We start from the raw sequence: 24,647 nt of genomic DNA, 5'->3' as shown, positions 1-24,647 counted from the left end.
TTAAAAGGTAACCTGTCCATTGATCCTGGTCTTTCACAGAGGTTAATAGCAGTCTATTAATAAAGGGGAGAGGATTAGAGATGTATGGGGCATTAGGCCAGGCAAGGTACCACTAATACTTAAACAGGATTACATGTGCGTCTACTTTGCTATGCAAAAGAAGACACCACGTGGAATCATCATAACAATCACAACGGAAAACACTAGCTAAGTAACGTTACACATCAAAATACTGTTAGCAAAAAATAATAGTGGTGCATTTCTAAAGTGACGTTCCAGACTATGACGACTTCAGCATCAAGGCAAGACTTGTAATTTGGCAAGTTTATGCTAACCGTTGAGCTATCCGGTGTCGCTGCCCACAACATTAATATTATTCTACACAGGTGGCCAATGGTGATATGATATATCGTGTTTGAAAACTGGTTTTCCTGAGACAACTTTAAAATAACGGTAGTTAGCCTTTACTAAGCGTCAGAGCATCAGCAGGGGACTGAGACACACTTAACGTTAAATGTAAAGTTAATTTTACCTGACATTTCGCATATGCAGTGAACTTGAGTTTTGAGCTCATTCTGTGCCTGGCCTGCAAACCTGTGTCACGAATAGTGATTAAGTTACACCAGACCGTTACATTGTGTTAGCTTGCAGGCTAACGTTAGTCGGCCGTCGCCATGCCATTCTTTGCTAAATCAGAAGCTAACAAGTATTAGCAGGTTTGCTAGCCAGCGTTAACTGTTAAGGTAACTCGGACAGATATAACCGGACCAGCACAGGCGTAACGTTAAGCCAGTCTTACCGTGATACAGCCATGGTCAATTGTTGAATGTCCTTTCACGTCCCACATTCAACAGGTAACCGGTATTTTGAGACGATTCCCCTCTCAGCTGTTTAACGTTTCCAACGCGACAGATAACAGTAGGTGAAGTCATTAGCTAGTTAGCAGCTACCGCTAGCTAGCTGAGGCCCAGGCTGTGTGCTTCTGACCACCCCGACTCTACCGAAGAGAGTGAGTTCACCACCAATTCATGGCTTCAAAGTTGTCCCTCTTGTCTCTTCGGTATCTTCTCCCACAAGATATCGCCAAGTATTCTGCGCATATCAACCTATAGCTCCAGTTACCCTTCAGAACTCTTGGATGATAAATATTTTAACCTTATAAGATGTAAAGAGTTATTTTGTAGCACGTTGAGGGCTACCCAGAAGACTGTTTTTATATGAGGAGCCATCTTGCATTTATTCCTTCCTCCATAGCAGGCGGAGGCTGATTGGCTAGAAGCATCGGAGAGAGCCAATCAAAATGCACGTTAAAAGAGGAAACCAGGGCGCTGGAGAAAAACATACGTCACATTCCTGTCGTCAGAACGACCACGCCCCATTTTGGGGTAAAAGCGCTGTAAAGCAAAGAGCAATAGTCAATGCAAGTTCTGTGCGTCCGGTCTGTGGTTCTGTGGTGAAACTACCACCGCCAAATTGAAAAAACAACAGCCGGTGGCACCATGTCTCACAGTTACTGCATCGCATTTTGCACGTCAAACAATAAAAGAAAACTGTTTACGATTTGTTTTATTTTATGACCCTACCATAAAACACCTGCTTTTAGAAAAGAGTTTGGTTGGTCTGTCCACTCCAATGACCATCAGGGAGCATGTGGGCCTAGTAGGCTAGCTATTTTAACATCAATAATTCACATAAATTGAGCAGACCTACTTTCTAACAGTGAACCTTTTAAACAACAGAACTAACACACCCTACGTGGCTCTGTTTGATGATGTTTTCATGTGTTTTCACATGTTCATTTGTAATTTGCCGATGTGACCATGGTCCTGAAAAGCCAAAGGTTAACCTTCTCAGTTTCATCCATAGTCTTGAGCATGAATGGGAAAGAAAATGTGTTTTAGCAAACACCACATGTGCATTCAGCAAATGTTAGTCATGCTCAGTGTTTCAGACAGCAATTGTTTAGATTAGATTGCTGGCATCTAAAAATATTTGCACTATGTCAATGAAATATGTTTTTCATTGAAATAGCACTATGACAGTGAGATGTAGCCCTATTGTACCCCTACAAATTACACACACCGTACAACTGTATTTAATAGTTTATAGTTTGTTACCTAGTAGTTTTTCTCATAGTTAATTTTTTGCATAGGCCTATAATGCAAGACAAGAAAATGAAAGCGTGGCTTTATGGGTGACCTTTCTCAGTCTGTCCTCATTATATTTCATGGTCTTTGAAACTGAGAGACTTTCATATAATAATCTTTATTTTATTTATTTATTTCTCCTCTGAAGGAGGAGTTCTATTTTTCAGCCATAAATGTGAAAAAAATTTGAATATTACAGTGTGACCTCTAGTATTTGAAGGTTTATTCTTTCTCTTCCAGCAATGTGTTTTAAAAATAAAATTTAAACCCTTTACACTACTGTGAGCATGTTCCTGAAACATGTCCTATAAACCACATTTTCATTTGTGAGGTTGAGACTGGCATACACACTTAAAAGCTGCAGTTTCCAGGTCTGCAGAGTATCTAAATTATTATTCTTGACAATAATAAAAACACAAACAAAACCACATACACACACAATCTGCATAGAATTTGAATTTCAAATGATTTCATCACATAATCAACAGCCTTTCTGTTTTCAGAATTTGGTTATGAAACATTGTTATGCAATGTCTAAAAAAAGCAGATGGAAGTGCAGTTTGGAGTGCAATGTGTGCTTACATCTAGATTACAGTAAATCCTGTTTTATCTCTTCACGGCTATGTCAAGTATACAATCTAAATAGTTATAATGCACTGTGAATGTCATTTTGACTGCAGTAGTTTTTTGTTGGTTTTATTCATTGTGCTGGTTACATTTAAAACCAACAAAATAAGTGAAAGTGAAACATGTCCATGACCCAGACGTGACTTGATAGAAATGGATATTCTTGAGGGAGAGTTTTTTGGGGGGAGTAATTTAACATTCGCACAGAAATGTTACCCATTTACTGTGTTAACAATTACAACAACACAGTATTTAAAATATGTATACACAGACATACATAGATGAAGCAGCTTGACCTGAACATAGATGGACTTGTCACCGACTGCCCTAGTTTCAGCATTATGTATTAGCATTATGTTTTCCTCAGTAAACCATCAGAGCATTGGAGAAAATGAGGAAATGAGTAATGCCGGCTTTTAGTCTGACCAAATAACACTGGACTTTACATCTCTTAGCTGGAGCACATTTACAACAGAAATACTTGAAGTGAACTGGAAAAAGAGAGACACAGACAGGTCTTGTGAAAAATATTACTGGGAGCTGATCATAAAACATAGTGACACACGTCAAATTAGATCTGAAAAAGTTTCTATCAAGACAGTCTCAAACACCATGTAGCTATGTATTGTGCGGCATATCAAACCTCTTCATCTGCTTTGAATAGATTGCTGGGATCTCAGTGACATATTCATGCTGGCTTGTGTTTGTGCCATCTGCCTTCTGAACAGAGTCAAGGCAAATAGATCATCTAAACTGAACAGAAAAGAGAGGTGCTCATGCAATGATAAAAACATTTTTTTTCAGAACTTTGAATGCAGTCTATCATCTGAATGTATGTAATGCACTTTTTCATCCTCCTTCAGGAGGCTGACAGTATGTTTTTTTATGTGGCACTTTGTATGTGATGAGCTCATGAATCTGGAGGAGGACGCATCAGTCACTGCAGGGAATTTTCTTCTTCTTTTATCCATGTACAATGCCCTGATTTGATCCCTGTGTAATCCTTGAGTGGGCTTGTCACTTTCAGACTAAGCTGCCCATGTAACACTATTGCATCAAAATCATACTGGTGGACACTGCACTGAATAATACTTCTTCATGCTGCAGCTTATTTGATAATAGCACAATGTGCAGTATCTTTAAATGCTGGCGATGAAAACAGATTAGAGCTTCAGCACCATAACTGTATACAGAAGGTCTAGAGGCTGACATTTCTGACCTCACACTCACTCAGCATCCAGTTGAACTTCAATGTGCAGATTTCCAAAAGTCCAGGGATATGTGTCCTTGTGTGTTCCACGTTTTTATAAACATCAAATAAGCGCATGACTGTGTGAGTGAGGTGCTGCTTCTGTTGACAACCCATCAGTATTTTTTATGACTTCTTGGAGGATGACTGTAGGTCTTTAAAAGATCTTTATAAGGCTTTACATTGAAGTTGCAAAAATATACTATTGCTGTAGGCTTTATTACGACAAGCCACACACCCAGTGAAACTATAGCCATTGTTTCCTTCAGCATTTTGTTTTACAGGGTTCCCTTGCTTTCAGCATCTTGACCAACTATATAAGGGAAAACTTGCTGCCTGGAACTGAAATCTGGACTGATGATCCAAGGAACTTACAGTAGTAAGTAGGTGAGTATGGAACCCCAAAGTGTTCAGTATTAAACAAATAATCACATGAATAAATTGTGTTAATTATCTAAATGAAACAATATGTGAAAACATTATTAAAACTCATTAATTTTTATAATAACAAAGTTTTATTTATTATTATTTTTATTTCATTACAGAAATTTTATTTCAAAATCACCTCTTTCAAAAGCCTGTTTTTTATTTCATAGTGACTTGTTTCCCAATCACACACATTTCATGTAAAGTTTTATTTCTTCATGTCACTTTTTATTTGATGTCACTACACCACTATGACAGTGGTGTGGTCATTATAGTAACCTCCTGTCACTTTTCAGCCAGTCACTTACCCTCTTCCGCTGTTAATCTATCAAGCTCAACCACTACCATACCTTTATTGGTAAAGTGTTTAATGTCCAAAAGAATTCCAAGATCAAACCAAACCTATGGTTGCTATTTTGAATATTCTAGCATTGGTGGTAGTAGGAGAAGTAGTAGTTTCTGCTGTAGTGTGAACACAGGCATTTATTTTTGTCTGAGCAACCAATATCCTTTTCTTTATAATTACCTTTCTAGATGTAAAAGTGTGTCCTTGCAACATGACCGTAATGTACCAAAGTGTGCCTTGGAGCAGCATTTACACCAGTGTTGTCCCCGTGTTGTCTTGTGAACAGAGACAAAGAGAAATGTGAGATTTCGCCTGCATGCCCTGAAGGAGCAGTCTGAACTGGAACGGTCTGACAAGTCAGTTTTCAGTGTTTGAAGTATGGGAGCTCCTACTCTCTGAACACAGCTGCAACCCATTCCTCCCTGCAAGTAAGATATATAACCAACGCTTTTTTATTGCTATGTACTTCTATTTCTCTACTTTTCATCCTTTGTAGAAAACGTCAGCACACTGAGTCAGCTGTAATGAAGGTCACTAATGCCCTGTTGATTTCTACACCTCCCGGGCTTGGATGCAGCGTTCAATATAGCAGACTGTGCTTTTCAGTTGAATTACTTTAAACATTGCGTCTTGAGAGATGGGTTCAGATTCTTAACTCAGTACTCATGTGCCCATGTGTACGTTGAAAAGAAGAGAGTTATAGTCATCCCTCCTGTCCATACTGGCTGTGAAGTAATCCCTCCGAGGCCCAATTTCAAATTAAGAGATGGAGGACAAAATCTAAAGTCATCATTGTGTTTAAAGATGCATTCAAGAGTTCAGCCAAAGATAATATGAGGCTGTCTGAGTTTTTTGCATAGAATGAGGGCTGTGGATTTCCCCCCCTTCACTTACATTGGAATCACACTGGGAAGGGATCTATTCATGGCCAGTTTGCATGGGAGGAACAATTACAGCCACCACTTATGTTTTTAGTGTACAGTACATATGGGCATGTGAGTATTGTATTGTATTAACGGTGTAGCTCTGTTGCATTTGTATTTTTCAGAAATAAGTCTATATGTTATCCTGTCTGTATATATCTCAATGGTTTTAGGCCCCTTCCAGTTTTGATTTATTTATTTCAGGTTTATTTAACAGGGACAATGCACACTAATAATACATAAAGAATTAGTTTGCCAGAATTAGCCAAAAGGCTATTTTACATCTGTTGTCCCTGGACAGATCATACCTAAACAAAATAAAATGATTAAAATAGTACATACAGGTTACAGGTTAATACAAAAAAAAAATTACCATAAATGTATAAAAAAAATACTAAACCAACATAGAAACAAGAGTAATTGGTCAATATCAACACCAACACCAACACACACATGCACACACAAGCCAAACTGTCCATATAACAAACATTGTGTAATAGCAACGGCATTCATTTTTGGACATGCACAAAAAAAACACTATAGCTGGGGCAATGACAAACAACAGAGGTTTAACCTATCTAAACACAAATGAGCCAGACAACCTCATAGGCATAGGACAAGAAGCACAAACGGGCAGGACAGAGAAAACAAGGTAGCAGCAAAATTTTGTGTCCAAGTGTAATGTTGACCGTTCTGACTACCTGTTAGCCACTTCTTTAAGTTAAATTTAAAAATAGTGTAAATTTTAAAATTCCTAATGTGAATTGGGATGAGGTTCCATTCACGAGCAGCCTTGACTGAAAAAACTGTTTGACCGAGTGCACTTTTCCTCAACGGAACAATGCAGTCACCTCTTGCTTGTAGATCTGTAAGCATTTGGTGCTGTGTTTGCAAACTGGCTCAAAACAGGAGGAGCCAGTCCATGTAAAATTTTGTACATAAAACAGAGATCTGTATATGTAATCAAGTTTTCGAAACTTAAAAGATTATATTTTTCTAAAACACGACAATGATGATAGTATATGGATTTCCTAACAAGTACTTTAAGATTTTTTTTATATAAGGAGAGTAGTGGTTTGAGAGAAGTGTTGCTAGCTTGTGTGGATGTGGATGTTCATCAAAGAACACAATGTTCAACAAGATCATGTCTCCAAGTTAGTATGCTGACGTAACACAATGTCTGGCTCAGAATCTTAGACTCCAACAATCAACCTATTGTCATGGTGTGTCTGTCATTGCTGGACAAAATGCTACAAAATGTCCTAAACATGCATAAATCAGAGATTTACACTTTACAATTAAATATTTTCCATGGTTGAAACACTTCATTAGACTGTATAATGGTTCTATGGTTCTTTTTGACATCTGACACTGAGGTTATTAACTTTCTGTGGTGGGTTACTTTTAGTTTAATCTATTATTGCCCCTATATTTGAAAAATAAAAGGTTCTATGTCCAAACGCATCCCTTACTTGGTACCTTACTTAAGTTCTAAGTACCAACCAGTGCTCAGAATGTACACAGGAGGAGGACCCATCAAGTTCTGCTTCTTTACTGTGTCAGCTCTGAAAAGATCATGGAAACATGCAAAGCCTGACCTTCTGAAACCTCAAAACTGAGGATTTTATTACAGACATTAAAAGTGACACTGTTACAGATGGCAACTAAAATGAGTTATTTTTCAAGCTGATGTTTGACGTTTGAAAATAGCTTGCATGCATGCTAATGTTTGTGAGCAAGAAACGTTGTTATTCACTCAAAGTTTAGAGACAGCAATAATTGTGGCTGGAGTTTCAATATAGAATCTGAGATACATTCAGGTGCATTTTAGAATTTAGTTTTAGTACATTTTAGTAATTCTGGTCCAACTCTATCATGCTCCTAACTGGATTTGTGCTTGTTAGCTTGTACCATATGTACTTAGGCAGACATTAACTGATGACTGGGAATACATTCAAAGCTCAGACTCTGACAGTTTTAACTCTAGCTTGTACAAGCAATAAAAGAGGCACATTTGGGAGCAGAAAATAGAACAGAAGTGCAGTGAAAAGACAAGCACCAGACAGAAGGAAAGTAAAATTAGCAGAGAAAGCAGCAGCAATTCATAGAGGAACGACTTCTTTCTTATTTGTAGCATTGTTTGCATTGTTAGTAAATCTTCACGAGTTGCACTGCCAGTTTAAATCTGTGTTTTGTGTATTAAAACAAAGTAAGACTAAACTGTCTACTTGCATCAAGAAAGATCATGATCTTTGAAGCAGACCTTATCAACATCAATTCTACTATCTAGGATGTGAAAACTTTGAAGCTCTCAAAACTCAAGCTGCACATCGAGCCTTATCCTAAGGTCACGATTTCTAAGATGCTTTCTTAGCTTAGCTTTTCAAAGGAAAATCCATGGAGTTTGGACAAAATACAAGCTCCTCTCAGTGTGGCCAATTATATTACCAACATTGCTTTTCTAACTTTTATGGATGGACTGGATGTTCCGTTACTTAGTGACAGGTTTACTATTGTCTTTGCTCCTCAGGAAAATACATGCTCATGAGGCCTGCTGTGTCAATTGCACCAAGACAAACCATGCAAGTTCTTTCCAAGGTCACCCTAATTTATCACAGGATTACATCACACTGATTATTGCATGCACAAATCTTAATTTTGATTATGGAAAATACAATTAAAGCTTGTCGCTGCTTGTTTTTGTGCGCATGGAGTAACAGATGGATGGGTGGGTGGTTGGGTTTTAAGGAACCGCAGAAAAGTATGTGAAAGTCATTCAACTTCCTTATTTTCTTGTTTTTCTTCTGTACTTTGCCTGGAAATTTTAAAATGTTCATATGGTATTGAGATTTCAGGTTTCTAGGCTCACTGAGGAGATAGGCTACCCATGCTGCACCCCCCCTGTACACACACTAAATGCCTACAAAAGACAAATTGTTTAACACTGAGCCAATATGTGATTTGAAAGTTGTGTGCATTAGTTGCTACTCCACTGCTGGCCTGTACCCGGGCACAGGAGGATACAGTGAATAAATAGGCGGTAAACATAAGATCAAGCTTCCAGGATGGGTTCCTAGATCCACCTACTGGTTTGGCTAATGAACCAATATCCACAGTAAGTGAGTGAAACCTAAACAGCAAGAAGACTTTGGTCCTCACCACCAGGTTCATCAGTCTGCTTCCCCCTCCACAGGAAGCTGCAGTGTGTAACCTCAGAGCGGAAATTCTATTTTAGTAAGCCTGCCGCTTCATGACATGTAGGAATCAGGAGTGCATAATAGGTTTGCTTGGAAGCGTTGTTTCCATCAGACCTGACCACATTGTTTTATAACAGGAACTATCAAGACCCCTTGGGGTTTCCTTGAAAGTGCAGCCATGATTCTAAATTCAAAGTTGAATAAACTAACTGTTGGAGTGGAAGAGAAACTAATTGATTTTGATGTTATGTAACTAAGAAGGGACTAAACTTGTCCTCTTCTTCTGATGTCCAGGAGATGTTAATATAACCTACTGGAATAAATACTTAGCTTATTTCTTTCCAAGCTTTGACTGACCAGTTAAATGATCTGATGTTCAGAACAAGTGTGAGATGGGCCAGACTCCTGGTTGAATCTGAGGTTAAATGACAACAAACGTGACATCATGATGAACAATGAAAAATGATCGGTGCACAACAACTGACTTTTTGGTGCAACATAGTAGTTTATCACCAGAAAATAAAGGCTTATTTGGGGGATTTTAAAGAGGCTGAATACTGAATACAGTAGCAGCCTAAGACTTTGAAATAAACTGCTGGCATGTTCTCATGACATTATTCAGTGTATTCAGACTATGAGATAAAATCTTTTCTAAGACAGCCAGCTAACATGTAGGAATATAATAGAGATGACAAGGATCAACAGAAATGTGGTACATACTGCCCTCTGCAGACTGTGGCCTGCCTTGTCACTGGACATACACTCTTAAAGACAGTATATAATGTATGAATCAGATACTGCAAATGGTGTCTAGAACACAAACATAATAACTTGTTAGTTCCCAGAAAGCAGAAATTGCCATACAGTAACTATAAGTGAAGATGAAACCATATTATCATTTAGTTGCTGCTGCTATTATTGTTTTATTTTATGTGTTAACATATTTTAATATACAATTAATTAAATGTCATTAAAATTAAGGAACAGAAACAATTCAAGGAAAACCTGAATTAATGACAGCAGAAGCATAATGACATGCAATGAAGTCACTTTAACCCCTCCGACTCCCTTTCTTTGACCATTTTGAATGGAAATTGCTCTTGCTGCTGGTTCCAAGACCTCATTACCCCCTGTCACCATCTCATTAGCTGAACAAATAGAACGTATTTTAAAACATCCATAATGACAGGTGTACAAAAGCACCAGCAACAACTGACAGGTACGTTTCCAATCTTCTGACAAGACTCTGGAAACTGCTAGATATAAACTTCCAAATTCACATAATTATATGTTTATAATTGAGGTCATAGTTAAAGGTGGTGCTGTACTGGACTGCATTATGTTGAGGTGTTCCCAATTTTAGTCCTTTCCATTTACAGTAGATACATTAAATTTTCAGATTATTAGAAACCTCTCAATATAATGCTGCATTTACATGATATGTAACAAGAAAATATATAAATGGGAAGGAAAGAAAAACAGGTGATGCTCACTGAGCAAATATGTCAGTCAAACCCAAAATATCTAAGTCTATCTTGCTCCTGGGTTCACGGTCAGTGGTGAGTCTTGTGTCTTTCGTGCCAAAAACACTTCTGACAGCTTAGCTTGTTTTCCCGCAACCCCAGGTACCTTTTACTACTATTTATCCTACTACTGTAAATGACAGAAAAGGTTCGAGAACCACTGGACTACAGACACCCATATCAAACCATATTCTGTCATTGTCGTTGGTCTTTTGGATACACGTTATCAAAAATCTGCTTGAAACTTTCTGCTGCAGTGGACAACTGAGACACACAGATTTTAAGTTTAGTTAGTGCAACACACACACCATGACTCTAGGTTGTCCTTAATCACCCATGTCTAAGGATTGTGATATAGCAATTATATGATGCCCTTTTAAATCTGAAACATTTTTAAGCAAATTTAAGAAATAATCAACAATCTCAACTAATACAGATTTGTATTTTATTTAAAATTATCGTCGTAGAAGTGCACAGCACTGTCTAGAATCCTCTGTGTACAGAAGAGCAACAAATTGCTCAGCAAATAAATTGCGACAGCTAGGAGCATATTCTTTCCTAGTTTTACAAATGATACTCATCAAAAAAAGTTTGAGGAACAGAACACTTACACAAACTGTGCTCTTTTCTCAACCACAAACAGACGTAAGTCCCTTTTCGCAACAGCCCTTAACTTAGCATAGTAACAGTCACAAAGGCTACAGGTATGAGTTATTTATACGTTCAATACTACTGAGGTAATCTGGCTCAAATAAATACTTAAGACTTTTTGTCTGTAAATCATACAGTAACACTAGTGGGTACAGAGGTGCAAACTCTGCCTCTAGCTACCTCACCACAACATTCATACCCAATATCTCAAACAAAAAAAATCCTAATGCAAACTCTCCACAGAAAATTACAGCAGAGTATGCATATTGCACATTGTGTACACCTTATAGTTCTAAGTGCTGTACCATTCTCATCAAAGTCTCTTCAAATTAAAACCATGCCTTTTCCCTTTCGTGTATTCTGTTATCTTCAAGAGAAACAGATCGCATCTTTTATCTCTTCCTCCCCAAAAATGACTAAATCCTGAAAATATCCATCATCTGTCAAAGCACGGAGCAGCGCAGGTGTAGTGCATGCTGACTTGGTAAGCCCTGTTCGGAATGTTGGACTTCGGATCTAGTGAGGCAGCGACGGCCTGGGTGTTGCCATGCAGGGGGCCGTTAGTAGCCTGCAGGCTGGTGGTAGAGTGGCTGAGGTAGGAGGCAGGCCTGTGGTTTGAGGCCAGGCCCGCCTGTGGGGCCTGCTGGGAATACTGCATGCTCGGCCGGTGCAGGTACTGGGCCACAGTGGCTGTCTGGCCTGAACTGTGGTACACCGTCTGGCCCTGCTGCTGCTGCTGGCTGGGCTGCTGGCACTTCTGCTTGTTGGCCTCTTTGACATCACTGTCATGTGCACTAGAAAAGGAGGAACAAAGAGTTGGACTGTTGATTAGTGGATTCAGTGCTGTAAGATGAGCATAGTAAACTCTTGTTGAATGTGTAGCGTGAAATGTATAAGCTACTGTCTACTTGTACTTTGTGTGAGATCCTCTTGTCCTTGTGAATGTGTGTCAGCGTGTACTGCGAGTTGTCAGTATCCATCTGCATCACTGTCACCAAGATGAATTCCTGTATGTTTAACTGTCCTTGGTGAATGTAGTCATTTATATTAACTGTCATGAGCAGGTATGAAAGTCAACAGCATCTGAGCTACAAACTGATACACACATGAGTAGTTTCTCAGCACATGGGACAATGTTCTCCCATGTATAGCCTGTGAGGCGCTGCAGTCGGGGTGGCCATGTAGGGGACAGGTGGAGGATGAGACGGGAGGTGGCCACACACGCAGCTGCCACCAGTGAGGGGGCAAAACACAAAAACAAATGATCTGAGGGAAGAAAGAAAAACAGCAATCAATCACCACATGCAGCAAAATAAATAAAAATAAAAAATAAAAAATAAAAATAAAAACACACTGCACGGCTCTAGAAGCAAAACTGCAGTAACATCATAAAATACGTTTCACCGTATAAATTATTATGCCATCAACATTTTCATGTAAACAACATATAAAATTAGCAGTGACTACAAAACAGAGCTAAAACCCAAAACAAATGACAGGAACTGCACCCTCGCTGTATATTTCATGCATTCTGGCTTTGTATTGATGCCAGAACTGCACCCTCGCTGTATATTTCATGCATTCTGGCTTTGTATTGATGCCACGTCTGCAGTAACTTCACTCTAGTTTGGTCATTTGTGGGTTGTCTAAATAATAAATAAAGCTAGCTAGCGAGATAGACAAGACCTTAGCTAAAGCGAAGACTACATTTACTTTTTTTCTCCCTAGCGGTTATCTTGACTGAAAAAATAAATAACAATGTCGATGAACCAGCATCTTGGTATCTCAGTTTGTAGTTCCACATAAATGCTAATCTTGACAGAATAGAAACCTAGCTAAAGCTAAGATGCTTAGCAGAGTAGCAGTAACGGTCATCTCAACTTCTGTTTTGACTCTCGTGGAATTTGTGTGATTTGTTGTGGTTAAGCTAACTTTAAAATCCCACAAATGTATAAATTGTAAATGAATTTATTATGTTGATTTCGATTAAAATATTGACAGCAAATGGATGGACACAGAGGGAAACAGTTATTTAATCCCTATGAACTGTAAATCATTTTCTTAAACCATCTATTTAAAATGGACAAAAAAGCTGAAAGATCACATCTTGTGGGGCAGATTCTGCATTTCACCTTGCATTCAGGGAAGATTATCCTAAGGCAGTACTTTTTTGCATGAAATAATCAGCCGCAAAATGCATAAAATGAAGGCAAAACAACATCTGCATTACTTAGGTTGCCTGAAGCTTCAAATCCTGTTGTTCTTAAAAAAGGTCCAGTGTGTAATATTTAGGAGGATCTATTGTGAGAAATGCAATATAATATAGATAACTACGCTTTCAGTGAACTTACATAATGAAATGGTGAGTGAGCTACTTGGTTCCAATACGTAACCCTCACCACTAGATGTCACTAAAACTTACTGCTCTTTTCCTTAGTGGAGTAACTCAGCTGTTTGATTTCGTAACCATATGCAGGGCAATATAACATTTCTACACATTCCAATCTGAATTATTTCTTTTGATTTAAACAGAATGAAATCAACTTTTCTCCAATTTTGAGACCCAACTGAACTACTTAAAGGGCCCCTGTGGGTCTTCTGATCATACACTGTTGTACATCTGTAAGACTATGAAGTAGGATATAAATACCTGATGAAATGCAACTTACCTTGCAAGGAAACCTCCAGGAAGTAATCGGCATATTTGGCCATGTATAGTTTGGTCTTCTCCAGGCAGGTCATAGGCCAGCCATCATGGAGGTCTCCCTCATGGACAGCAATAGACAGGTAGTATTCTATGAAATGAGCAGCTGTAGGGAGGTACAGGTTCCATTGGAAGGTTTCCAACAGTAGCAGCTCCATGTGAAGTAAACCCTGTTTGGTCAGGACCAGGTTCATGGAGCTCATGCAGCCCAGGCTGTTCAGTGTCTCCAGCTTGGGCACCCTGTCCTCCCTTTCCTCAAATTTACCTGCAATGAGGAACAGTTGCAAAACATCACACCATGCAGAGACTGAACATCCATGTGCCGGAGTGTGAGGTCAGTTCCAAACTCACTGGCCAAAAGAAGACACGAGAGTGAGACCATGTGAAGCTGCTGCACCGTGACATCATAGCGGTCCATGAAAAGGTCCAGCAGGTAGACGGCCAGGTGTCTGGCTGCAGGACAAAGCCTGAAGCGGTTGCTGACGATGGCTATGAGGTCTGCAAAGTATCGTCTCAAGTTGAGCTGAGGGGACTGGCCTTTGTAGGAAGGCAACTTAAGTTCCTGTTAGACAACACATTGTGTTTGAGACCTCAGAGCAGACAGACTTGACGGTCAATACATTTTTGTTTATTACTACTACTATGTATACACAATACACACACACATATACCATGCACACACACATCTCCATTACATAGGTTTGTCCATCATCAAGTAAAGACAAGTTTATCTTTTAACTGCAGAATCTTTCTCTAAACTTCTCCTTACATAAACCAATAAATATATAATCAGATTTTAATGTGTTTAATTGTCATCAACCTCGAAAACCTGAATGCTCTAACCCAAAAACACATTCAACAGGGGATGGCATATAGATAGACATGGTATGATGGATAAATTGAAGCATGACACATGATTAAAAAAAACTTATTTCCATAAGTTGTTGCAATTTCTCTGTTTTGGCAGCCATCACTAACGTGTGTGCCACTCACTTTGTATCGTAGCGCCTGGTATATATCTGCTGCGAGTTGTCCTTTCCACCATTGGTCCTCTAGCTCCATTTAATGCAGTGCTTTGGGAACCTTTAAAAGGCAAAATACGTGAAAGGCAATGAGTCAACTCATACTTCGTGCTGAAGATCATCAGCACGTGGAAAACCAAAGTTGGCTTTCTGATGCACAATGACATTTTTAAGATCGCTGAGGTGTCAGACAACAGCAGCACAACTGTTCACGTTAGCGAATCAGAAGTTCACACTGTCGTTCATTGTATTTTTCTAAACTAGGAAAAAAATTCATTGTTGACGAGTGAAAAGTGGAGACTCACCCAAGAAGCACATGTAGTGAATATTGCGGGAAGTTTCACTTAACTTCAATTCAAACTAGCCGAACGTGCTCACACTCATTGTTGTAGTCAGTGGGGCTCAGCGCGACCTCAGCAAACACTGCTGCTGCCTTCAAGTGTTACCGGAAACGGCATCTTTATGTTGAGTGCGCACGAACAACCAACGGAAATCAACCCGAGAAAGTTGTGTTTAGCAGGCGAAAACATTTAAAACTGGTGGTAAAATAGGCTAAATTATTTATCACGTCGTATTGTGCTTTGATCTTGTCTGTGCCCCTAACGTACGAAAGTCTTCATATACGCTTGATTCATTGTTGAAATGACCTTCTAAATTTTGGCAGAAGCCATTTTTTATCCGGTTGACTTGATCCGAATTTCTGATGTCTCTCAGAGGGAACTTTAAGGGTGAGTGAGAAGTTCCCGATTAGCATTTGAAAGCATCACTCCATTGAGAGGACTGGTAGCGCGCACAGGACGCAGCCAATTACAAGCATAGCAAACAATAGGCTATGCAGACAATACCCAATAAAAGGGAATTATACATTATAATATAAAAGGAGAATCCAATTGCCAGAGCAAGATATGCTCATGACTCTATATATATTTTATTGGAAAAGAATAAAATAAAAAAGAACGGATGATCTGGCCAATACCTTATATAATACAGGCCTGGTTCACCATATTTTCAGATAATCTTACAATAAAGCTTTCAATAAATGTCTGTAGATTTTGTGAGTAAACCAACTAACCACAAGGCAGAGCTCATGTTGACATGAGAAGTAGCTATTTAAAACATCTGTGAAGTCCAAATTTCTCTGTTCTCTGTGTTACTCAGACTTCAGGGACAAAGTGTCTCTGTGGGATGATATGATTGACCCTAAAGCTGGATAAAAAACAGGCTCACTGAGCTCTCCTCACTCATTCGAGCATACATGTAGTATGTGTGTTGCTGTGAGTCCTTCTGCAGAAGACTTGAGTAAAACTCACAGAAAGACAAGTGTTTGCCTGAGCTGTTTATTTGAACACTCTCATTCCCACCACAGGGTTTATCACCTTCACATTAACACTTAATCAGCTTTACTCCCATGTGGCCATAGTATTTATAGATTGCTATTCCTGATCATTTTTTGGGGCAACGGAATAGGTCACAGTAAAACGTCATAGACAATTGATTGTATGTATCTCATTAAAGACCTCAGCTGATACATCACTTATGACTATATGCATTCAAGCAGCATGGGTGTTTTTAACTGGAGCTATATCTACTTTATGCTATCAGCAGTACCAGGATAAAACAAGATTTATTAAATTATTCTAGAAGCTGAAACCAGTGTGTTGACTCTTCTCCCTTCCTTCCTTCTCTCTTTCTCTCTCAACCCAAGAGCCCACCCAGAGCCTGGTTGTGCTCGAGGTTTCTGCCTGTTAAAGGGGAGCTTTTTCTTGCAGTCACTTTAAAGTGCTTGCTCATGGTGGGAATTGATGGCTCTATAATATTATACAGAATACGATTTTCATGGAGCCAGTGTGATCCAACTCTGTCATATCCAGTCATTTATTGTCAGGAAACCTTGAAGCAGTGGATCAGTCACAAATCAGTCTTCCTGTAAAGAACTGGCATAATTGAGTATGTTACTTTTAAAAACATCTACAAAAATCCCAGAACCACATATATAATACTATATGTTATCTGCTAATGAAATTTAATCATCATTGTACTGTTATACTGTGCTGGAAGGAACCTTACAGTGTTTTTATTTTTTTATGTTCTGGAGACAGTCAAAGAAATCATGGTGGTTTCATTTTGTAATCACTTTATAATAATAAAAAAGAGCAGTCCAGAGATTGTGGCTGCATGCAGGGGGTGAGTCTTAAGAAGATTGGTAATGGTAGCTGCTCTGTGGTAGAACCTGTTGAGGTGGTGGGTGGTGTTGTTCCTTATGGACTGAAACTGTCTCCCAGAGGAAACAAATGGTGTCCTGGGTGGAGGGAGCTGGTAGCCGTCCTTTCTGTGCTTTCCCTCCCCCCGGTGTGATGCAGTGCTTTTGGTGGAAGGCAGCTGACAGCCATTGACCTGCTCAGGAGTGTGAACAACCCACTGCTGCTCTTTCTCCAAACAGACGGACAGAAATACCAAAGTAGAGAATATAAGCAGTCTTTCCGTTATTAATATTAGACTGGGTACTGGCAGTGTGCGTCCTCAGTGAAGAATGAATGAAAGAATGTCATCTTTTGGGTCGATTTACATCTGAAATACTCTGGTCGACTTTGACGCCAAAGATCTTGAATGACTCACTCTGTGTCTAAATCTGAACCATTGATTTTTTTTTTTTTTGCTGTACATCAGACGTTCCTTGATAACAAAAATGCGCATCTTTACCTTATCTTTGTTTTGGAAGGGCTCTGTTCCATGTTGCTGGCAGCACAAAGGTCACTCTGCCCATATAGACTGATTCATATAGGATTTAATGACAAAACCAGCTAGTCACACACAAAAGATGGAGAATATATTATAGTAATTTCTGACAGTAAGTTCACAATTAAAATGAGCTGCAACAGGTCTCTGAAACAGCAGTCAAGTGAATTCTTATTTTCTTTTTTTACCAATTCATGTTAAAGAGTCTCATTAAAGATCACTAAAAGGTCACAGGTGTGAATTTATCTACAGCCCATCATGTAGATGCAATAAAGTGTCTTACATATACTGGACTCAGGCCCAGTGGGCTATTTTTATGGCCGTTATTGAAGCGTAGGGAGTAGCCCTTCATTGTGTGTTAATGTGATTTGTGAACTATAGGGCAGACCCAAAGGGTCTTCTTGCAAGTGACCTACAGCCTCTCCCTACAGTCTTTGGCAAGGTAAAGCGCATAGACTGTATTTTGCGCAATACATTATCTTAGTGGACTGATACCCCCAAATGATCATGTGAAGAGAAAAAAATACATTTTTTTACATCATGCACAAGATGTTGTGCATTTTCAAAAACTATTTTTCCATGTCCATGTCCATTGCTCCCCTGTTGAACTACTTATAAACACAACTTCTCTTCGGTTTTGGTTGTGTAAGGGTTGTGCTACATTTGTGGGGAATGCAGCCCACAGGGTTGTTCAATCAAAAACTGCCACTGGAAGAAGGAGTTAATGTGCTTAATATACCTGTCAATGAAAGTATGTGTGGTGAGAGAGATTTCTGTATTTTGTGTTGTCTTTGTAAAGCTGCAGAATGGACAGAGTCCAAAATAAATTTCCCTTTGGGGACAATAAAATATATCTTATCATATATCTTATCTTTCTCTGTTCACATATGTATACATAAATGTTGTATGGGCATAGGTTAAGCACTTGATGGGAGAGCCTTTAACCACCAAAGTCACTGAATTCCTTTCATTTATGAGTAATGATGTGTATTTTCACTCCAAATGTGCATGCTAATGCAGCCTGCTTTAACTTCTTGTTGAATTTCATAGCTCTGTGTTGAGGGCCTGTTATCAGGGGCAGATTCTCTGAATGAGGGCAAAAAAACTGCTCTCCATGCAGGCAGCTTTTATTTACAGGGGTACATTGTGTGACTTGCTATTTACGAATATTTCAGTCTAATTGTTTACCATCCTGCACTCTTAATATCCAGCACGGGAATTATGGGTGCAAGTTTGACTTGAAACTATTTATTTGATGTTGCTACCAGTTGATGTTAGTTTGGTGAGACAACCTTCATTGGGGAAATAAGTTTATTTATGCTTGCCTGAAATGTTATTTTACACCTTTTTGGGTTGTTTTTTCTCATTCTGACTGAGGTGAATGGTCCCCATATGAATAAAAAACTACATTTATGCACCGAGAGCAGTGTTTACATTACAACTGTTCGGTGTTTGTGTGTAGTAGTAGGGCCGGGAGAGGACGGGTCTCGGTCGGAGGCACCAGGCTAAAGGCTAAAGCAGCTCAGAGGCTGTAATCCCCGTATGAAACCATCATGGCTGCCACTCGCTGAGCTGTCAAGCTCTCCACAAAAGAAAAGGTAAAAACCGAGACAACGACATATATGAATTCAGCTTTATTATTAACGTGTCGCTCTCGACGGGGTTATCTGCAGTAATAACTCGATGCGAGGTTAAAAAACAGGTCTGGCGTAACTTTGTTGCCACGCTTTTTATTCTTCAAGTTATTTCGGCTTTGTAAGCTCTTGTCGCGTCACGTTAATTCAAATCGCTCAAACGGTATTTCAGCTAACGTTATTGCAGTTAGCTCAGTCGCTTGAAAACAACATGTTTTCATGCGAAAGGAAAAGGGCTGTGATAATATCAAAGTGGGATAGTTTTGTCGTAACTTCGCTATTCCCAAGGCGGTCGTTGCTCGGTACAAAGACAGGCTCATCACTTTGTTGTGGTCAAGTCAAACTGTACAATGGCCGCAAGATTCACCGATTATACTGCTCCTAAGAAGTGCTAGCCCGAGCTATCCTAGTCTTTTTGTTGGTGCATTTGTTCGTTTTGGGGTGTTTTTAATCGCACTTCCCACTATAGCGCACTCTGTGTGTTTTAAGCAGGGTATGAAGTTCATAATTAACGTTATAGTGTGAGCAGGTGAGTTTAAGTGCAGTTTCCTGCACCTGGTGGTTGATAAGATTAAAAATTTGTTGTATTATTCCTGATGTGATGAATGAATATCCATGTGGAGGCATTTTTAACCATAGCTTAGCCAGCAACAGGTGGACTTTGTAAAACAACATGCAGAGTGGGATTGCAAATGCAGCTTCTTCTTACTACTTTTAAGTGAAATTATGAAACAGCATTCAACACACATAACATGCTGTTTATTTACAAACTTTTTCACAACAAAAGTATATGCATTTGAATAAAGAGCTCCTTCATGTGTTGCATTTGCTTTGACGTTTTCTTTTTAGTTAATTCTTTGTGTTTTCTGTACTTTCAGGAACCTGTAAAACCATGGATTCTGTGGATATTGGCACAGCTACCTCCAGAGGAGATGGTAAACGGCGTATCAACAAGAAGAATAGAGATTGGCATAAACGGCCCCACCTCAGGAAGACTGCCGCTCAGACACCAACTATGCAAAGTGAAGATAAGCGTGGACCAAAGAAGATAGCAGAGAAGTGGGAGCAAAGCAAAGTGTGGCCTTCATCAAAGAAGCCCCCACAGGAAGCACAACAGAGTCCACACAGGACAAATGACAGCGGAAATACACTCAGGTTCACATGCTCTCAATGTAGGGACAACTTGGAATATCTTCCCAAAGACTTAGTGAGACACTTTGAGGCAAAACACAGAGGGAGCCCAGCAGTTTTCCCCTGTCACATGTGCACTTTTAGCACACATGAGTTCTCCTTCCTTCAGGTTCATCTATTAAGCCACAAGGACACTTTTTCTAGTTGCAGCATTTGTAATGACAATGTTTCACGCACATGGCCTGAGTTCAGTGCACACCTGACTAAGTATCACTGCCAAAATGGCAAATATTCATGTGAAATTTGTCAGAAATTCTCCACAGGGGATGTTAGAGTATTTTTAGGGCACATGTATGCACATCATTTGGGCCTGGAAGGAGCTAAAGATGATCTGTCGCTGCACACTAATGACAAGAACAAGTTTGGGCCTAAAACAACCACTCAATCTTTACGGTGTCAGCACTGTGGCTATGAGGCTTCTCAGAAATTGTTGATTTCTAAGCACATTAAAGCTGTTCATATTTGCCCGAATGGTAATCAGAGGAAGAAGAAGAAGAAGGAGGTTCATTCCATAGCAATAAAACCCAATGACCCAATCCCAAATATTAAGCCTAGATTAACAAGAAGTGCAGTTAGGGAAATGTGCTGGCTGACACAGGACTGCCTTTCTCTGCCAGGGAGAGAATTCCTGGATAAATACTGCCATCTGTCTGATCCACAAACCACACTAGAGGAGACTCAACAGTTTTTGATGAAATCTGTCACCGGGGAAACCGGTGACCAGAAATGGACCAAGGCTCTTAAAACTGTTTTGTCAAATGTCCCACAAGATATGAATCTTCACCCGAAGACAGAGAATGGGATGCCGGACTCGTCGGATCTTACTGTCCTGACGGTCAAGAACAAGATAACTGTCGATCAGAACGGTGCTACTTACGCCAAAAGGTTGCAAATGATGACATCATCAGATAAGGAAACTGTTTCCCCTGAAAGTCCTGCTGATGATGCTTGTTGTGTAGGTGACCAAAATGAATGTCTGTCAAATTTGAATGCTCACACACCTTGTCCACAGGCAGAAACGAACCTAAATAATGACATCTCAATGCCAGCCCAGAATGAGCCATCCGAGTGTGTTCAAATGCAAGAAAACAGAGAGAATTGGGAACTAAAGATGGATCAAGAAATGGAGGAACATGGTAAAAAACACGAGGAGCCAATGCATGAGGATGGGATTAATATCTCCGGCGAACTGAAGTTGGCAAATGAGAGAGAAGAGCAGACTTCCGTTCATAAATATGTACAAAGAAATAAGCGACGACATCGAAGACGAAAAAGAAAGACCCGATGTAAAAAAGCTGATAAAAGATCATCGGGTTTAGCCTTAAAGATAGTGTTGAAGAAGAATCCAGTGAAGGAGAAGCAGTGGGTGTCGCAAAGCTCTTTGTCTCCATCAGGAGGTGGTCCGACGAATGACTGTCGTGTACTGCCTGGCTCTCTCACATCATTGGAGGAGAGGGGGCAGATTCTTCAAAACACGCTGCTAACTGAAGTACCCCAGAAGAAATGGACCAAAGCTTCCATAACTGACCTGCATGACCCCTCTGAAGCCATCACTTCAATTCCACGATCAAAGGCAGGAGAAGAACTGACCCCCAGTTGTGATGCGAAGCCATTGGGGTCTAAAAATATGAACGGAAACCCGTCTCTCGTGCTCGAAGGCTCGCCGTCTGCACGTCACGAAATGCGAGATGACGCAGAGAGGTCGCTGCAGTTTCTGGAAACAGAAGTTGACAAGAGCAGTTGTGCTGGTAGGACAAGTCAGTCAAATGTGAGGGCTGCAGCCGTGACTGAAGTAGAGGTGTGCCCCAAGAAGAGACCCCGCCAAACATCAGGCGATGAGATGAGTTCAGCCGTTGATGGAGTGACTCCTCCTCATAGCAGTTACACCAACTATTCCCCTGTTTCCCAAACTGTTATTACACCACTGGGTAAGACGGCAAATTATAATTTCTACATAGATACAGTGGTTAAGGATTTAACATGCAGTTTTCTTGACGGTGTTTTTACAAATTTTACAATTGTGCACCTTTAATCTTTCAGGTAAGATAAACTCTGAAGATGTCGCCCTCCCTCTCTCTTTGGAGCAGAGTGAGCACGGCGTTGAGGGGATGAGAGACAGAGAAGTGGCGGCAGATTCCTCCCCAGAGCTCCTCAGCAACGCCAACTTGCCCGTAGGGAAAGCTGTCCAACCGGAGGCCTCACCAGCCTCTGGGCATCAGTGGCAGCTGGTCCCGAAAAACCTGGAGCGGACCCTGAAGTTAGTAGCCATAAATCCATCTCAGTTGGTCAAGCGTCCTGCGGGAAACCAGCCTGTTGTGGTGCTCAATCATCCAGACGCTGACATCCCCGAGGTGGCCAGGATCATGGAGGTCGTCAATAGGTACAGAGGAGAGGTGCAGAGGGTCGTGCTGTCACGAAGAACTGTGAACGCGCTCTCAGCCACGAACGGAGAGGTCCCTAAGACAAACGACCCAACAGATATCCGACACAATTCCGCGGGGCATGGTAAAAACTCTGTACAAGAGAGGTTTATGTTGAAATTGAAACTCCGTAGGTTGAGCAGGAAAAAGTACGAAGTAGTCGGTGCGGTCTCTCCCAGCAGGGATGCTGCAACGAGGTTTCGTTGCTGGTATTGTGGCAGGGTCTTTGTAAGTCAGGAAACGTGGATGGTGCATCAGCAGCGACATCTGATGGAGTGGAAAAGGCCAAACTGTGAAAACTCTTAAATGTCACACACACTGGAAAAAGATAACTTTGCAATACAACAAAACAATGATGGAACCAGTTATTACCAGCCTCCTCAGTTTTTTAAAGTCTTCATTATGATTGGTAGGTTTTGAGGAGAATGCAAACGTTATCAGGCTTCCTGGAGGGTTCACATTCTCAGGGTAATTGAAACATTTACCTGTTGTCTCTCTCCCAGTTTAGCTCGATTAATGCTCTTTGTAGATCAGTGATTATTTGTAAAGCCGCAAGGACATGGTATTGATAATTTAGTTCTTGGTATTTTGTCTACACAATAGCTTTATTTAACGTGATTTAAGTACACTGTCGTCTGGAAGCTTTTATAGAACACTGTAAAATGTATATATTTGCCATACCACCTGAGTTTCATGAATCAGTTTATGTACGGGTAGGCTAAACAGCGTGGTAGCTATCGTATTTATGTTTTTGGAATGGGGCACAGAGACCCACAAGTTACTCAGATATACCAAAACTGTGTTTTAAAGATAAAAAAAAAAAAAAAAAAAAAAGACAATAAGCTGTTTTATTCAACATTTATTTATGACTCTTAGGTTTAGCCTTTATATGCTTTTCTTTATGCTCTTTTTGGGCCATTTGGAGAATCAGTGTATTTGTAACATTTTTTGTATAAACTCCAAATTATGTTGAAATATAGCATTATCTGTAAGAGGTATATTTTCATGTGTACATTCAGTGGAAGCAGATATCCCTAAAGACACGATTAATTTAAAAAGCTAAACCTTTGTTTTGTGATGTCAATGAAATACTAGCGATATTATGCCTTTTTAAATCTGGATTCAAGAGGCTTAGATGATTTGATAATTTTCCCCCTCCCTCTTTCTTGACTTGAAAATAATCGTATATTTTAATTGCACTATGGAAGGAGGATTTATATTTCCCGATTACCTCACCTTATCAGGCCTAAGCCTTTGACAATCTCAACTAGTGTCCTACTGTGGCTAAACATTTCCTTATGCAGCCATGATCCCTCAGTATTTTCAGCAAGGGAAGTGTGTGAGTGTGTGTGAGTGAGTGAGAGGGACCATTGGACAGATGTACTTGTCCTGTATACTGATATTGTGCATCTATCTCTATTTCTGGAGCACACACTTAAGTGTCAGTAACTCACTGTACATACACTTTTTTTTCAATTTAGATAAAAAGATGTCTAATTGTATATAGTCCAGATAGAGGTACTGTAAAATATTACCTGAGAATTTTCACCAAGTGCCTAGGATTTATTTTTTTTTGTTATGCAACAATTGTGCATGATTATGAGAGCATTACTTGTCGACCAGAAAATAAATGAACCAGTTTGTCAGTTGCTGGTGGCATTTTGTGATGAATATGTGAGCTGAAATATACGACACATGAGTTTTATTAAAACAATATACAACCTAGTTTTTTTGGTTCCCCAAAGTATTGCTATAAAAAAAATAAAAACAAAACATTTTTCTACCTGCTTCTTTCAGCTACAGCACCACATCTCATCCATTACATTCATTTTAATACATTTTGTAATAAAA

General features: G+C 39.7%; 3 protein-coding genes across 4 annotated transcripts in view; 1 reads left to right on the top strand and 2 right to left on the bottom strand.

The window, feature by feature from the left end:
- Positions 1-24,647, bottom strand: part of btaf1 (BTAF1 RNA polymerase II, B-TFIID transcription factor-associated) — a gene marked incomplete at its 5' end in the record, with an annotated part of 442,252 nt that overhangs the window by 27,228 nt on the left and 390,377 nt on the right.
- Positions 10,862-15,495, bottom strand: ccnj (cyclin J). The gene is made up of 6 exons (XM_046070073.1): positions 15,121-15,495; positions 14,787-14,876; positions 14,145-14,355; positions 13,759-14,058; positions 12,196-12,355; positions 10,862-11,883 (listed from the first exon to the last, which is right to left on the bottom strand). Exons 2-6 carry the CDS (start codon positions 14,853-14,855, stop codon positions 11,526-11,528), a joined length of 1,098 nt encoding a protein of 365 aa, XP_045926029.1. The 5' UTR covers positions 14,856-14,876; positions 15,121-15,495; the 3' UTR covers positions 10,862-11,525.
- LOC123983749 lies at positions 19,006-24,521 on the top strand. 2 transcript variants are annotated; one of them, XM_046070063.1, is made up of 3 exons: positions 19,006-19,149; positions 20,064-22,304; positions 22,417-24,521. In XM_046070063.1, the coding sequence occupies exons 2-3, from the start codon at positions 20,078-20,080 to the stop codon at positions 23,100-23,102; spliced, it is 2,913 nt and encodes a 970-aa protein (XP_045926019.1). In that variant the 5' UTR covers positions 19,006-19,149; positions 20,064-20,077; the 3' UTR covers positions 23,103-24,521. The 2 variants fall into 2 exon arrangements, with proteins under 2 accessions (XP_045926019.1, XP_045926020.1); XM_046070064.1 differs by lacking the exon at positions 19,006-19,149 and adding an exon at positions 19,311-19,714.

The sequence above is a fragment of the Micropterus dolomieu genome, linkage group LG15 (genome assembly GCF_021292245.1).
Source record: "Micropterus dolomieu isolate WLL.071019.BEF.003 ecotype Adirondacks linkage group LG15, ASM2129224v1, whole genome shotgun sequence".
Lineage (NCBI taxonomy): Eukaryota > Metazoa > Chordata > Actinopteri > Centrarchiformes > Centrarchidae > Micropterus > Micropterus dolomieu.
The sequence above is the reverse complement of the archived record's forward strand: the minus strand, read 5'-3'. Positions and strand labels throughout refer to the sequence as shown.